This window comes from Lethenteron reissneri, chromosome 15, assembly GCF_015708825.2.
Source record: "Lethenteron reissneri isolate LAM-NWPU_2019-01 chromosome 15, ASM1570882v1, whole genome shotgun sequence".
Taxonomy (NCBI): Eukaryota; Metazoa; Chordata; class Hyperoartia; order Petromyzontiformes; family Petromyzontidae; genus Lethenteron; species Lethenteron reissneri.
The window spans coordinates 6,363,259-6,381,145 of NC_083793.1; the positions used below are offsets into that span (position 1 = coordinate 6,363,259).

At 45.1% G+C, this 17,887-nt stretch overlaps 1 protein-coding gene across 1 annotated transcript in view; it reads right to left on the reverse strand.

The window, feature by feature from the left end:
* Window positions 1-17,524, reverse strand: part of EDEM1 (ER degradation enhancing alpha-mannosidase like protein 1) — a 34,601-nt gene extending 17,077 nt beyond the window's left edge. The window contains exons 1-2 of the mRNA XM_061551910.1: window positions 16,253-17,524; window positions 5,660-5,732 (exon numbers count right to left, since the gene is read on the reverse strand). Coding sequence (XP_061407894.1) covers window positions 5,660-5,732; window positions 16,253-16,671 — 492 coding nt within the window. The 5' untranslated portion in view covers window positions 16,672-17,524. The remainder of the gene's footprint in view (window positions 1-5,659; window positions 5,733-16,252) is intronic.
* Between the last annotated feature and the right edge of the window lie 363 nt (window positions 17,525-17,887).

Genomic DNA, 17,887 nt, shown 5'->3' on the forward strand with positions numbered 1-17,887 from the left:
AGAGCAAAAGGGCTACGGGAGCGACAGCAGCCGGAGGGGCTGCGTGAGTGGGAACAGCAGCAAGGCTGCTAGAGGCTACGGGAGCGACACGAGGAGACCAGCAAAGAGGCTATTGGTGACGACGGGTGCGGCAGCAGCGTCGGCGACGAGCGGAGGGCCTGAGAGTGAGACAGCCGTGTGGGAAGAGAACGCGAACCCAAATAAAGGACACGGAGACAGAACCAGGGTCGAGTCCTTTATTACACTGGAGTCAGAAGTGAAACGGCATCTCAAAACAACTGAGAGAAAGAAGAAAAAAAAAAGAATATTCCTGCTACATCATCCGACGACGACGACCTTCCTCAGACGGTGGACCTGCCTGCGATGGAAGAGGAGATCCGTTCTGGAACGAGTACGGGTCCGGGTGAGCAAGGTGTCGCCGCCTCGGTGGACCTGTCTGTGCCGGAGGACGCCAACTTACGATGGAGACAGATGGCGGCGCAGATGGGGACCTTGAAAATCGTGCTGGCGCAACTGTGTGAGTTCACCACGCCGAGGACGACGTCGGGGAGGCCCGGTGGTGATCCGCAGGCCTCTGCCTTTCCTGCGCTGCCAGCGCCATTGCCACGTGGCACGAAGACGCCATCTTGTCTTCACCGCGGCGGGAGGACGCCGCCATCTTCAACATCGCGGCGGAGAGGCAGCCTTGCGCTGCCATCTGGAGGTGCCGCGGGGTGAGCAGCCTGCTGTGAGCTGCTGTTTTTCGAGGGGGTGCTGCGAGGAGAAGACGCCGATGCTGCAGCTGCTGGGGCGGGAGCTTCCCGTCCTGGCTCGGGTGCGTGACAACGGAGCCGTCAAGTCGCCGAACGAGTTCTGCGAGGCGTCTCAAGTTGCCACCCTGCCGTCCTCTTCTTGCTGCAGCCCCGGGCGAGTCGTAACGATACGCACCCGGCCTTAACACACACCTCACCCATCTTTCGAGGGCCGGGGGGCTATTTTGGTTTTCTCTTATGACTCGATTGTGCGGAGCGCGGTTCGGACTGTGTGTATGTGTGTGTAATAACGATGAACGCGCTATCTGCTTGTTGCTGAGTGTCAAATGGTGTGTGTGCGCTGCTGCGTGGAGTTGTTATCTTGATGGTGAAGTTAATTATTAACTTGGGAGCGTCGGGTATCCTGGGCTGTACCATGCGCGATGGGCTTAATTGAAAAAAAAATTTTTTTGGTGTATTGTGCTGCGAGGTGCTGTGTGCGATGCGGTTGTTGCATGAGAGAGAATAATTGTGTTATTGCTGCAAAGTTACGACAGGATTAATGGTGTGTTGGTTGCCTGCAGATCTGCTTACTATTGTGCTTAAATGTACGCGTGTGATCGCGATATGCTGATTGCATGTGCTGTTATACCGTTCTGTATGGTTATGGGGTGCGATGCAGTGGTTGACTATTGGAATTGAGATTGTTATTATATTGTGCGTACTTGTTGGAAATTGGTAACAAATTCGAGGGGGACCCAAATATTTGGTTGTATGGTTGTTGTGCACACGAGATTGCGTGTATATTATAGAGGGGGACCCTAAAAATTTGGTTGTATGGGTGTTGTGCACACGAGATTGCGTGTATATTATAGAGGGGGACCCAAAAATTTGGTTGTATGGGTGTTGTGCACACGACATTGCGTGTATATTATAGGGCTAATTGAGCTTTTTGAAAATGGGGGGGCGCGATGACGCCGTTGTGGGTGGCTTAGATGTTAATGCTAATGGGATCGTAAATGGGCGCCAAGTGGCGTCGTGTATTGGTTGATTGCATGCAGCCACGAGTTGCTTTGCGAGTTGGGTTGTGTAACTAATGTGGTTGGTAAAATATTGGTTAAAAATTCCCCGATATGACTGCTGCGCGCAGCAAGCTGGGGCTGTGCGTCTATCGTTGTTGGGGTTGTTACAATTAGACGGGGGATGCATTTTGTGACCCCCAGCATAGGGAAGCTGGGGTGCACGAATGGAGAAAACTGGCCACGTGTTCGCACGTTGGGCCGCCATTTTCTGGCCACGTGTTCGCACGTTGGGCCGCCATTTTGCGCGCACGCGGGGTATGGCGACGATGCGCTTTGCGGAAAGGGCCGCCATTTTGAGTGCGCGCGAGATATTGCGCGAACGCGCTGGGCGAAGGGGGACGCCATTTTGAGCGCGCGGGAAAAACCGGGGTGGAGCAAATATTCCATCTGTTATGCCTGCCATTGTTGATTGGGTGATGCATGAGTTGTGGTCACATCGGCCTATGGCTGATGGCTGACCTGACAGCCCGGAGGCGAAACCTCCGTGGTATGTCTTAAACTAATGGGCCATGTGCTCATATGGCTCGGGGAGTCATGGTTCAGTTGTGCGGTGGCAGACTGAACCTGGTGTGCCGGGGGCTCACGGGATCTGGGTTAGGGTGTTATTGTCTCTATAAGAGAACATTGCCCCGTGGGGGGAGTCCATGGGGTCTGGCATTGCCGGGGGATGAACCTTCCCTGGGCTATAAAGCATCAGACTATACGAGGCTGGTGTGTGTCCATCTCTGATGGGATAGTAAGGGAGGAGCACGGCCGAGTTGCTGCTCATCCCCGAAATGGCACTAGCCGAGAGTCTGGTAAATGGATGTTGCTGTGGGTTGACGACCACGGTGAGGGTTACGGCGAGTTAAACGTTACCGCTGGGGAGCGTGGCTCTCTCCACGCGAGGGTGTGCGATTAGGCGTTTTGTTGGTTTGTTGAGAGTGACTGTGGGTACATGCTGTGTACGTCTGAGGTCTGTGCTGGTCCTCAAGGGAGGACTGCTGGTGGGTAAGAGCAGAAAATTTTTTTTTTTGTCACGTGTAAATAATATTGTTGTTAAAATGTAAATACTGGGGCATCGATCGCGGTTAATTTGGGTAATTATTGGGTTTTTTTTTTTTAAGCGGGCCGGATTTACATCATCTCCACTACCCTGAGGCCGGGTGGCTGTCATGTACGACATGCGGATGTGCGTTGTTGTGCTGTGCCTCAGGGGATTGGATTCTCCTTCTCGTCACAGATTCTTCAGCTCCCGTCGCACTGGGTGTTACCTGGTGTGCTAGCTGGATGAGGACTTGAAGGAGCAATTGAGCGCCGTTCGTCATTCTGCTCTACCACTTGCTCTTTGATGTTGGACTTGAGCCGAGCGGATGGAACAACAACATGGACACGCTTTGAGACACCACATTTCTGGGTTGTGCGCGTGTGCCATTTTTGCGTGTTGGTGGCCGTTGTTGTGCTTTGTGCTATTATTCTTCTTGTTGTTCTGTTCCGGTTCCTGATCCTTCCCCTTTTGTTACTTGTTGTTGTTGTTATAAGGTCTATTGTGTCTGGGGGACTCCTGGTTGTGATGCCTTCGCCCGCATTATTTTGTTCTGTTTCAGCCGAGGACGGCTGGAATTTTCTCTACGGGGGAGGGTGGTGTAATGCGGGCGTAAACGGCTTGGCGGATGTGACGTCATGTGGGGAGGAGTCAGGGTCACGTGAGAGGGAGATGGTATAGCGGTGAGACAGGAAGAGATCGGGGCCAGTCGGGTAAGGGAAGAGTGGAGACCGCGTTGGGTGGTCGCTGTGCCCTCAGCCTTGTGGCTGAGGGGATCGGTGACAGCGCCAGCCAGCGGGATGGAAGAGAGTTGGTTGGAGACTGGACGAGGGTGAGGCCACGGAGGGCGAAAGCTGGGAGCAGCGAGTGCAGCAAAGAGGCTGCGTGTGGGAGACAGCAGCGAGGCTGCTAGGGGCTACAGCAGCCTGGGGCTGCAGAGCAAAAGGGCTACGGGAGCGACAGCAGCCGGAGGGGCTGCGTGAGTGGGAACAGCAGCAAGGCTGCTAGAGGCTACGGGAGCGACACGAGGAGACCAGCAAAGAGGCTATTGGTGACGACGGGTGCGGCAGCAGCGTCGGCGACGAGCGGAGGGCCTGAGAGTGAGACAGCCGTGTGGGAAGAGAACGCGAACCCAAATAAAGGACACGGAGACAGAACCAGGGTCGAGTCCTTTATTACACATGCATGCTTTCAAAATGGTCAGGCCACTGTCTAATCACTGCTGGATAAAGGCGTCCCCACACCGTTGCTATATTTTTATGGTTCAGTGTCGTCGTCCTCCATCTCACTCCTGCACATGAACTGACCTCATTGCTCCATCTCCGCTGTGGTCGGGTACTTGGCTGCATCCTCTTCTTTAGTTGTCATTCCGTCAGTCTTGTCCATCGGCCATAATCCCATATAGCGACGCGTCCTGCCCAAGCCCATTTACTTATCTTAATTGTCGAAATTATGTCACCGATTTGTGCTTGCTTCCTGATACATGCATTCCTTTTTCTGTCCCTCAGTGTAATTCCAAGCCCTATGTCAATGAACTGCTGGATGAAGGCCTCCCCAAGACGTGTCTGTCCACGGGGGTTGTTGGATCATACATCACCAAGCTGGTCAGTGTGGGTTGGTGAAGCGAGGGGGGGTGGGGGGGCAAGACCCTTCCAGATGTAACTTGCCCGGAAATCAAACTCAAACTGTCAGGTTTATAGAACGGTGCACTAAACACTGTGCCACCGCTGGCCTGGACCGTTTAATTATTTCACGATTCCAAATGTTTTGAATTTAATTTCAAATCATGAAACTACGGGGGTATTTTTTATTACAGGGAACTTTTTTTACTTGTAAATACACTGCAAAACATAATATAGTACAGGGTTCCACTCCCCTACTGTGCAATCTTGTGTACCCACAAGTATTTTCTTGTAATTATTGTTCACGTATTTATGCACGGTTAATTTTAGATATCGAAAGGTTATTACACCTAGCCTGTAGCCAATCGGAGGGCAAAATTTAGAATACACGGAAACCTTGGCCATCACAGGAGTTACCTTCTTGAAAATAGCCACAATCGGCAAACACGCGATCCGCAAACTCAAAGGCATCTTCATTAAGACTCATCAGTTCAGTCATCAATGTTAATTTCTGCCATGTGCTTCTGGGAGCCCTATATATGACGAGGAAACTACCTTTACGCTACGGGGACCCTATTAGCACTTGTCTAAAGGCAACAATAATTCAATATCTGTAAATGACGACAGAACCCATCAAGAGAGAAACAATTATGCAGACTGGGAACTCGGTTTTTACAAACCGCTGCATGTACAAAAGCTCTCAAGCCTTATCCAGATCACCATCTCAAAAGATTTCAAGGACAACATAGCCACATTCGGCAAATGTGGCCCCATGTAAACTACTAAGTAGGCAAGCGATTAACCACCCTAACAGCTTGATGATTTGTCTCAATGTGGATTGACGACTCGATTTATGAATACACTCTTTGTGATATCATATTTACCATCTCGTTTTGATTCTCGGTTTTGCCGTTACGTTTGTTCAGTTTTGTTTACTCCATGAAACTAAATATTCACATTTGCATATGCTTTGCATATAATTTACATATATGTATTTTTAATAAACGATTGCCACATGCACGACTCCATACATATTTTGTGAGCATAACTACGAATTGTTATCTGGTCACCACCGGGCACTGCCACTCCAGATACACTTTAACAAAATGCAAAATGCTCACCAACTGCTTATATTATTTCATTCAATAAATAAATCTACTCAATTTTTTTAAAATAACTGGATAAGCAGTAAGCACTTACCGCAAGTGTGTCCAGAGCATCTATGAGCGTAAGAGAATAGTTTCCCAAGACGTCGTTGATGTTGATGTTTGATCTGGGAAGAGAACGACGCGGGGAAATGTAATTGTTAGTTCGGTTTCATTGAGTTACCCGTATTTTACCGGGTGAGAGACCCAAAAAGATGAAGGTCCGGAGGAGGGCGAAAGTAATCTGGATCAATCAGTGACAATTCATTTACATCGCAACACAATTAGCACGGTTGGCTACGTACGGTGCGAAAAAAGTTTATAACATGCATACATTTTTCAGAATATCGAAATGCGACTGGATCTCGGGACTGTGCAAAACGGAGGACGTGCACATCGTGGAGACAAAAATTAACCCGGAAAAACAAAGTTTTTCACTATAAGTGCGTGGCATCGGTTTTATTTTATTATTCATTTCTGTTTTTCTTGAGTAAGAGTTTCATTTTTATGACATTAGTATTTAAAATTAAATATGAATTTTTTTCCCCTAAAAAGTGAAAATTTTGGAGAAAAAAAATTCACGAAAATAAATTGTCACGCACAACGAGTCTGTGTGCAAAATGTCAGCTCGATTGGATCACGGGAAGTGGGTTAAAAAACAACCGAAAGATTTGCACGGTCGTAAGCGCGCAAGCAGGTGAACTTAATATAAAGGATTTAAAAAGGGACGCGATTAATATTTTTGAAGACGCAACTGGAATGGTTTCGTAGATTGGGGTGAAAGTCGATCATGAACAACGGAGAAGACAAAGATCTGAAGCCTGTGTATTTGAACAGGGACAGGCAGCCCACAGCACCGGAGTCAACCCAGACTCGGATAAGAATCGTGCTTCTAATTATGTACACATTATGTGCTTGCTTCAATCTGCTTCGAATTATAATTAAACATTTATAAATGTAAATCACCGCACTTACAAGCAGCTCAAGCATATGCGATACCTTTGGTACTATTAATTCAGGTGCAGTGTGAGACATGCTTTGGCATGCCCGATGTTGCACAACAATCACATTTTGTTGCTTCACGAAACTACACCCTCAGGTTGTTTGCAGAGTAAAAGTGCAGCCATAGGGGTTAGCAAAGCCCAGCCGATTCTGCAATGCCGTCAGAGGAAGTGGATGTGTGTGTCTGTTGCCATGTGCACACACGTGGTTGTTTGTATCACTTCCACCACTGGCACAAGACGTGGTCGAGTGTGAACAGGGCTGTTTTTAATATCCCCCCCCCCCCACCCCCAGTTTGATCACGATTGTGCTATCGGCATCATGTCTCTCAAAGAGCGGTGCAACGCTTGTGTGTTGAAGAACAGCCCACAGAAGTGGATAGCACAAAGCTACCTCTGAGATCCCTTCAAGTGATGTCCACACTTTCCCATCTGCTCTACCACCGAGTGTGAAGTTCATCACATGACAGTCAAATCAAAGTTGAAACTAAACCAAAATAAAATATTTAAAAATACTTTTTTTTAAACACGCTTTAATGAAATGTACTGTCTGAGCTGCCCCTCCCCCTGCCTCCTTCCCCCATCGCCCCTCCCCTCCCTCCACATCCCCCGCCCCTTGGCGTGGCTCCCCGAGGCTTGCCCGTGACATAAGGGACCGTGGTGATTTACAGCCAACGTGAGTTGAGCGTCGACAATTAGAGCCGTAAACGTGGACAATTTGAGCCGTAAAACAAGATCGTTAAAAATATTTTTTTTAATTTTCAATAATAGAATATAGCATTGTCATCAGTATGACATACCTATACCAAGTTTGCAGTCGATAGCACATTGGGAAGTGGGTAAAAATTTAGTTACAAGATTTATTTTTTGAGCATACAACAGACTGAGTTAAATAAAAGCGTGTACAAATAAGTGCAACATTGCACTTGGTTCTTTCGGTAAAGTCACGTAGAAGGGAAATAATAAAATAATAAAAATAAAACAATTAAATAATTATCACAGCACTTCGGCCACAACGCAAGCAGCCGTCCTCGGGAAGACAGACCTGCTCTCCACCTGAGGACGGCTGCTTGCGTTGTGGCCGAAACATCGTGAGAATTATTTTATTATTTTTATTTTATTATTTCCCTTCTACGTGACTTTACCGAAAGAACCAAGAAGATGAATCCCTGCAGTCACGAAAGCTTTAAATCGATAAGTGCAACACATAACGAAGTGTGTCAGTTTTTACACGCTTTTATTTAACTCACTTTGTTGTTCTTGTCGTTGTTGTCATTGTTGTTGTATCCTCAAATCGTGTAACTCAATTTTTACCCACTTCCCAATGTGGTATCGACTGCAAACTTGGTATACGTATGTCATACTGATGACAATACTATATTCTATCATAAAAAAATATATATTTTAAAACATTCTTGTTTATATGTTATGTTTCTGCTTGGGTCTAATTGTCCACGGTAAACTGACGTTGGCTGTAACTGACCACGGTCCCTTACGCTATGGCAAACTTCGGGGCCACTTCCTGGAGTCGTGGAGTTCTTCCATTACATTTCATTAAAGTGTGTTTTTAAAAAAGTTGTTTAAAATATTACTTGTTTTATTTTTGGTGCAGTAATTGGTGGCCGAGCTGAGGATTCATTTCACTTACAAAACCGGTTTCATAATCACGGATAGATGGAACCCACATTTCAACCCAGATTCTCAGTAGTGCTACCACCTCAGTGCTCTGACCTCTGAGCCACACTGTCATTTTTGTTTAAGAGGAACACATTCTGGCTTGCGTAACAGACAACCATAGAATGTAAACCTCACATTGCATAAATACCATAGCATGCTCATAGAATTCTTGTGCATTGGTGCATGGCATCTGCATGCTGCTCACTGTGACACATGAGACACCTCGGGTAAAGTTTTCAATGTCAAAAGAAACAAGTTTGCCTGGTTTAATCTGCACTCCATTGGTATGGATAGGGAAGTACCTTAGCCTGCTTTCTTTTTTTTTGAAAAGTGCATTCAGAGTATTCGGCTGCAATACATTTCCACGTGATGAGTCACTTCGTTGAGCTATCATTTTTGGCCAGGTCGCTTATGAAAAAGAGCTACGTAGATAACTCCCCATGAGCCCGACCTGGTAAAATAAAAACTGTAGTTCGTTAAATAGTTTATTGACTCCGAATAGCATCGTGATCACACTGAAGTTTGCTATTAATACAGTCGTAACTACGTGGGCCACAGCATCCAACCATCCAATGTTGTTGTTACCCGTATCCACGTCTACTAAATAAACCTGTTCCTCCACAAGCCATTAGCGCAATAAAGAATTATCAGTGTAAAATTATAGACCTGTGGGGAAATCCAGTGCAAAGAGTGCGAATAAACTACCTTCGACAAGAACACACTCTGGGTGTGAGCACACCGGTTCGGTTTTAAATTGCTTCAAGTCTCCCGGGACCCATCCAAAATGTAATGCGTGAACGGGGAAATCCTGTGCTCACTCTGAAGTCTAAAAGGGGCATCGGCTTCCAAGTGGGTTTTGAGTATTCCATTCCAGCACTTTTCCTGTGTGTGACCACAGCATGCAACCAGAAGGAGATTCCTGTAATAATATGGGATGAGTCACATAGCGTTAATTTAGCTGGCATTTTCTGTTTAAGTTAAAGTTATCGGTCAAGTCGTCGACAAAATGCAGAATTGTAGTCAAGTCTTCGTCTGTGTATTGTATGTAGTCATTCACTTAGTCTCGTCGAATAAAGCAGTTAAAATTTTAGTCCACCTCGTTATAAACTGTTGGTATGATGGACGCACAATTTCCTCCCCTAACCCAACATTGTACAGGTAGGAACAACAGTTCCACACTGCCCACCAGGGATTATTTGTCTGTCGTGCATAGCCCCTCCCAAACATGTAGTACGCTCCTGGATTGGTTGAAGTGCATCACGTGACCGCGAGCTCTCTGTCGTGCACGAATGCGCTGTCCAACCAAGTTCCAACCTGCCCACTCCGAAGGAACGTGTTCAGGTCAGCCAATCAGTGAACTCAGGAAAGATGCTTATACATCTCTCTTTGGTTCTTTCGGTAAAGTCACGTATAAAGATAAAATAATAAATTAAATAATAGCATACGACGTTTCGATTGCAACACAAGCAATCATCATCAGATATAAATGAAAGAAAAACAAACCTAGTATACTTAGAAATATGTTAGCCGACTCTGTGTTGTATTGCATGTCTCGTCAATCACCATATTTGGTCTTTCTCGGTGAATAGAGACTCATGTTTCTAAATTATCTTCGGATGCACCTTCATTCAAAGACTGCAGTTTATTTCACCTTGTCAGACTCAAGTGCACTTTTGGTCTATGGTGGGTGAAAGTAGTGTCATTGTCATCAAGTCATGATGTTCGTCCACTTATGGTCATCGTTCAACAAAATAAAAAAAAGTCCCGACAAATATTTTCGTCATTAGCTTCATTTACAAAATTAACACTACAGCCATCAGCTAGACAAAGCCACCAGATGTCACATACACATACGGAGATTTCTCATACAGCCATACAGGCTGTTTGGGAAAGAGCTCTTCGTGGGCACCTTTGAGGACCAGTGTGGAAACAGGGGGATGGGGGGTCGTGTGGCCAAGCACTACGTCAAGCCTCCTTTATTTCCCCAGTGCCAATGCTTACACACCGCACCATTCACTCAGTTAAGGTGGCGTCAACCTTTGTGGAAGCCAGAACAGGTTCGCATAACCTCAGCCACTTATTTTAGCCATGTATGAGATTTGAACCCAAGTAGCTGGGTTTGTAGAACAAAGTGCTAGCTGCCTACACCGCCACTCCCACGATGTCTCACACTTTTGTGGATGTGTGAATATGGGCCACAGGATGGCGGGTGAGAAACAAGCCATATGCGGTTTCCCTTGATACCTTCATTCAGTCTTCGAGATAGTTGGGTGGATCAGAGGTCAGAGTGTTGAGCTGGTACCGCTGCGACGTAGGGGGGGGGGGGTTTAATCCAAACAGCTGCATGTGATTAAACTGGATTCTCAAATATCGTGAGATAATGGTCTCAGCTTGGTAACTGAGGACCGCACAATAAACTGTCGCAAATAAATGTGGTTCCGCACTTAATTTAGCGCAATGCCAGCTCTGAGAATGATACATATTGGTTTGTTATGCGGGAAACATTATACTCATGTGGCAAGATGGGTGGGAATTTGCTACCAGCTACTATACGGACTTGAGGGCACTCAAAGTAATCTCAGAGGTAGCTTTGTGATAGCACCTTGTCGTGTAGGCAATTTTCACAAAGGGTTGCTGCACTGCACTGCCAGAGATTTTAATAGATACTTCACCTCAATACATGACATAGATAGTAGAATTGAGATACAATTAAGGGATCATTCCAAAGCATATAATAGATATTTAAAACAGATCTTTACAAGACCCCACTAGCTACTGACAATAGGCCCAAATGGTTACGTGCCACGTCAACTGAATAACCCCTCTCTCATACAGCAGCGGCAGTAGGCAGACCATATTAGTCAGCATTCACTCAAATTCCACCATATGACTTTCCCAGTTCTTCTGTAAAACGGGTTATTCTAACTCATAACACAATGGTCACAAGTAGTAGAAGCATAAGCAGAACACCAAAAACCAACAAAACAATATCTCCTTCCCAAAATGCTTTGCTGTTTTGTTTAGAAGGGCAGGACCTGAAACTGGAGAGCAAACACAAACGTTTAATGGCTAAAAATGAACAGCTCAGTGACCACCCGACCGTCTCACTATCATCCGCGAGCAGTAAAAGCAATAAGAGAATACAAGTGTGCGCAACGGTGCGCGTGCTTTCACAAGGCGAAGTGAAAACGAGACAACTACTGGACACAGAGTTTTAGGAGTTTTTGTTGTTGTGATGCTGTGCCACAAGGCACCACTGAAGCTCATGCATAACGTTTTTTTAGGGCAATGAGAGATCAAGAGTGTATTACAGTATACAAAAATGTAAACAAAGGGATGTTGTTGTGTTAACCAACTATCAGGTACAGGCAGCGTGTAATGGGTTATTATTTTTGGTAATTTAATGGAGATTTGGTAGATGCCGAGAGGTGCGCTGTTATGACGCATCTGGTCTGGGATTTGAGAGACCGGTGTTAAATAATGACCCAGCAATCAATACAAAGTAATGTTTCACTAACCAAAGTTCATACTTATTAACAGATGGAAAAAGCTTAGGCGTAAGGGGTGGAAGTAACAAAAAATAGAATGCTTTGTCCTCTTGCACCAAACAGAAAACAAACTACTCCAAGCAGATTGACACAGCTAGGTAATTAAATAATACACCCGCTAATTAAATTGAATTCCACTTTTAATTGACACTACCAACATACCCGTGAAATACACCTAACCGAATTTAAATACACACTCACTTTGATTCGAAAAGTTCTGTTTGATAGGAATGAATACAAACTCATCTTCAATAAACTAATGTGCAATGCTAGTTAAGAAGAAACGTGTGTATGCAAGTATTTAAAAAAATGGTTTGCATATGAACATAATAACTATGCCCCCTCTTCTTTAGACAAATTGCCTCTGGATTATCCTAATAGGTCACATAACACACTGGATACCCTTGCAAATGGGATTACCCAGGTAAAATATTTTGCCAACTAAGCAATGTCCATTCAAATGTGGTTTTATTTAATTTCCATATTGTTTGAGGCAATTCACCTCAAGGTTATTCAAATCAAATGCTTATTTATATATTTTGTATTCAAATATTGTACATTTAATTGACCGCTTTCCAAATGTCTCATTCCCTCCATCCAGCTGACTCGTCAAGCACAACGTGTAAAGGAAGGAAGACTTTGCACAGACTCGCACTCATGACATACAAGTCAAGGTTGGTTTCAGCGAAAGTTAGTGACTTTAAGAAGTTCATTTGTGAGAAACGAACACATCTGTGGATCCTTCCACACTCGTCACTCTGTCTCACGCCCTCCTGTGTGTGTGTGTTTGTTTATCTCTGGTCAAAGTAACGCCTTTTGCTGTTGATAATCACTTTTTTAGTGGTGTATTGCTACTATTATTCGTTTACTACTACTGTATTGCTATAAGTGAACGGGATTCTAACGTTTACTTAGGATGGTTGATATAAGGAAGTCGAGTTGGATAATTGTCTGCTGAAAATAATGACGGGGCAGGCTCAAGTTCAACAATACAAGTTTTGTAGGTCTTAAGGTAAGCTGGCATTGCTGTCAGTATATGTTTAAAATAAATCCAATGGCATCTTGTGAACATTACACTTTCTTCAAAGCACAAACATTTACTTTATAAAGATAACTCAGTTCTGTCTCCACATATAAATACAAACGCACACTTTGAGTTCAATTTAGACTATTGGCTTTCCGGACCAATATTACTAGTTTTAAACAAGGAAACTCTAGACCCGCTTCGATGTTCTCGGTCTCATCAGCAGTCTTGACCGGGTTCCAATAAGCTGTTGGTACGGGCATTCCATCTAAACGATGGGTCCCCCGTTCACATCAAAAGGCAACATTGTTTACTAACTCATCATGCCTGGTAATTGTGCGGTATATGAGGAGGCCGAGTTCTTGCTTTAATGCTCTTACACGTTCTTAAATGTATTCAAAGTCTATTAAAAAAACGAGACATAATTGAATTAAAGGGCTAATTCCAGAGTTTAATTGAACACTATACTGTGGTCTTCACATCCACACCCTCCTTCCTCCATTCATTACAGGAATTCCACTAATCTATCCCAAATCAATGAATAATATTATTCAGTTAATTCTTGGTTTACTGTACACATTAGATTAAAAAGTAGATAAACATTCTATGTCTTCCAGTGATTATATTAAAATGCAATCGATTAATCTCCCCGAACTTTTACACCAACTACCAACTCCTAGTGCCTAACACTGCATTACTGACTTACACCACGTTATTCAAGCCCCCGAGGTTCTGATTACACAGCAAGGTTGTTGTTGTTATTATTATTGTAGGAAACAGATTCTGTAGTTTTCAAATCAAGAGGGCCAGTTGTTTGTTGATGCTCATGAATTGCCTCCATAGAGCCACGCTTGTGATTTGGCATTCACTTAATTAAATGGGACACACAGTCACACCGATTTGAGCATATTCTGCATATTCAATTGGACCCTCCTCACCATGATTAAGCCCCCCCCCCTCCTCCCACAGTATTTAACAACTCCAAAGATATTCTAATCAAGCATTAGTGAATTATTGATGTGGGTTATTCCAAGTGTACCGTGGATGTGTTCAGACTGTGATGCCCTTTTCCCTCCAAGAGATCAGGTGCAGATAAAGCAGGCAGCACATTACAACTTCGATACTATGATGGCTAAGTACTATATTTACTGTAGATATTCTGTCTTGTCGCGTTTTAACTACTTTACTTTGTTTAAAGGTATTGCTTCAAAAAATGTAATTGTTTTAACTGCACCATTACAGTAGTTGTATTGCAATTCAACACGTGACATCATTAATTTTGCATTACAAAGATCATGATTATTGATCACGAATAGATTAGTTCACAAAACATAGCAAAACGATTAATTATATATTAATAATTGACATACAGGGGATGTATTGTTCATACTGGACTGTGGTGACGGTTCTGCAGGCAAGGTTAACGAAGCCAAGTTAACAAATTACGACTCAAGATTTACTAGATTATAATGACTAACGACTCGGTTAAACATTATTCAAAAGTTGCTAGGTACACGATGAAGATTCACACGTAACGATGAGAGATAATTGACAATTCATAGTTAATAATGATGTAGAGTTGACATTAACAGTTAATGGAACAATGACCATAGTTAAGACGATCATTGACTATCCATAGCTAACTCACCATGACGTTCACAACAGCTGTTGTCGTATCTTCTATCGATACTATCACGGTCACTTATTTCCATGAACTTCGCTCTGACAATCCCTCAATCCATCCATTTAGAGGACTCAGACCTTACCAGGCTTTCTCGTCTCACCCATCACCATACCTGTCAACCCCTTATCATTGCCCTACATTATTACGGACCAATTCAGACCGAGGTTCATCCTACAAAGACCCATCACAAGGGAGAAACACAAACAAATAGACAAAAATGTGTTTTTGCCCGTATTGAAACGGCTGTACGCCGTATGGACCTCAAAACTCAATTTCCATGTACAAGAATTCGGGGTAAACCGTGTGGGTTGACCAGATATTATGCATGGCCGTGTTTAATCACCAATTAAACTGCGTGTGACCAACCACCACCACCACCATCACACTCACTCATCAACACTGCAGAATCACAACACTCACCACTGTTCATCATTCTGCTTCCAACCCACTGCTTCTCCACATCTGAATGATGCCCCACCGTCGTCTCATTTCAAAAGTTATTTACTTTAAACTTTGCTCTATTCAAGATTTCGAACCCTTCGAACCTTATAGGCACATCGGATTCCTCCAGGACAATATCAATATTCCGATTACGAATATTCAAACTTGCAACCACTCATTACGACAATCACAGATTCCTCCAACCAAACTTATCTGAACTTCTGCAAAGCCACAGGCGGTGGCTAGATGTTAACTACCTCGCCTGGTATACAGGAGGCCTTAGGTTCGATCCCAATCCTAACGCCTGCTGTATATGTGGAGTTTGTGTCTCTCTCTCATCATCATCACGGTGGCTAGGAGATGTTAACTACCTCGCCTGGAATACAGGAGGCATTAGGTTCGATCCAAAACCTAACGCCTGCTGTATATGTGGAGTTTGCGTGTCTCTCTCTCTCATCATCATCACGGTGGCTAGGAGATATTAAATATCTCGCCTGGTATGCAAGGAGGCCTTGGGTTCGATCCCAATCCTAACGCCTGCTGCTCTATATTTGGAGTTTGTGTGTCTCTCATCATCACGGTGGCTAGATGTTAACTACCTCGCCTGGTATACAGGAGGTCTTAGGTTCCATCCCAATCCTGATGCCTTCTGTATATGTGGTGTTTGTGTGTCTCTCTATCAACATCACGATGGCTATGAGATGTTAAATATCTCGCCTGGTATACAGGAGGCCTTAGGTTCCATCCCAATCCTGATGCCTTCTGTATATGTGGTGTTTGTGTGTCTCTCATCATCATCACGGTGGCTATGAGATGTTAAATATCTCGCCTGGTATACAGGAGGCCTTAGGTTCCATCCCAATCCTGATGCCTGCTGTATATGTGGTGTTTGTGTGTCTCTCTATCAACATCACGATGGCTATGAGATGTTAAATATCTCGCCTGGTATACAGGAGGTCTTAGGTTCCATCCCAATCCTGACTCCTGCTGTATATGTGGAGTTTGCGTGTCTCTCTCCCCATGATCGCGTGGACTTTCCTCCTCCACATTTATCATCAACATCCACGCGTTTCGACAATTCGGCTGCCGATAAACATTTCTCCACGTGATGATAATAACCCACTTCGTCCGAGCTATAATTTGCCATAGCCAGATCGCTTATGAATACGATGCTACTATACAGCGCAGTGGCCCTTTACCTCGTTAACATGTTAAAAAAAGTTAACAGTTTAAGAGAGAAAGAAAGAGAGATAAAGATAAAGATTAGACTCACGGGTTGTCCACGTCAGGTCCTCGACCCCGACAATCGATGGGATTCAGCTCGTCGGCGGGGAAAGCGTGGCTCATGTAGTTGTCGTAGCCCACGTAGAACATGCGACGAGCATCTTCTCGCAACTGAACCCTCAGCTGCTCGGGAAAAGTTGAAAACTTGTGTGGGTCCTCCCAAAAGCCACCACCACCACCACCCCAACCATACAGACGGCCACCACCGGTACCAGCGGACGAACCAGCACGTCCACAGCTGCGTTTGTGAACATCACCACCATCATCACCATCATCACCAACATCACGATCATCACCATCGCTTGTCCTGGTGAAGCCCTTTCCAGTGGCCCACGCCTCGCCGCTGTGAATGTGGCCCATGGCCATGGCCAGCAGAGCGGCCACCACGACCGCCGTGGTCCGTCCCATGGCACCTCGGAGTTGGGTGGTGGCCACCAGCGTCGTTGTTCGTAGCTGCTGCGGTGACAACGCAAGTCATCTCGGCCTCCTCCACATCTTCTCTTGTTGCACGACAAGCAGGCAGATGTTTGCGAGTGTGCGAGTGTTTGTCCGTGTCCTGAAATCCCAGCAGTGATGGTGGCACAAAGCGTGGGTCGCTTGGAATTAAAGATAAAGACGACGGTGAAAAGTGGTGGTGGTGGTGGCTACGGCGGCTGCTGCTATCATCATCATCGTGTGTGTGTGTGTACAGTATATCGCAGACGTGTTCACTTACTGCTTGCTACAACTACTGCTGCTTGTTCACACGCGTGACACGTGTGTGTGTGGTGTGTGTGTGTGGTGTGGTGTTATACGTGTGTGTGTGGTGTGGTGTTACACGTGTGTAGTGTGGTGTGGTGTGTGGTGTTACACGTGTGTGGTGTTACACGTGTGTGTGTGTGTGTGTTGTTACACGTGTGTAGTGTTACACGTGTGTGTGGTGTTACACGCGTGTGTGTGTGGAGTGGTGTTACACGTGTGTGTGTGTGTGTGGTGTGCCACGTGTGTGTGTGGTGTGGTGTGCCACGTGTGTGTGTGGTGTGGTGTGCCACGTGTGTGTTGTGGTGTTACACGTGTGTAGTGTGATGTTACACGTGTGTGTGTGTCGTGTTACACGCCAGCACTCTACGTAAGTCGTGGTGGTGGTGGTGGTGTAGTAGTCTGGCTTCCCTGGTGTGAGTGAGTGTACGACTGTACACGGCTGTGTGTGTGTGTAGGGGGGTGGGGGTTTAATAGCAAAGCCCTTCCAACGTCACTTCCACGTGCTGCTGATGATGATGATGCTGATGGGTTGGGTTGGTGGTGGCTGTCGTTGTTGTTGTAGTTGTGCTACTTGCTGTGGTGGTTATAGCACTGTAGAGTGGTTGTTGGGAGTGGTTGTTGTGGCTTTAGTTGTGCGTCTGGTGGGTGTCTTGTTGTTAGTGATTATTGTTGTCCTTCTGTAGTTGTGTGTTGTTGTTATTGTAATACTGTCATGGTTCTTGTTAGACTGTAATGGTTATTGTAATACTGTCATGGTTCTTGTTAGACTGTAATGGTTATTGTAATACTGTCATGGTTCTTGTTAGACTGTAATGGTTTGTTGGGAGTGGTTGTTGTTGTGGTTATTGTTAGACTGTAGTGGTTTTTGTTAGACTGTAGTGGT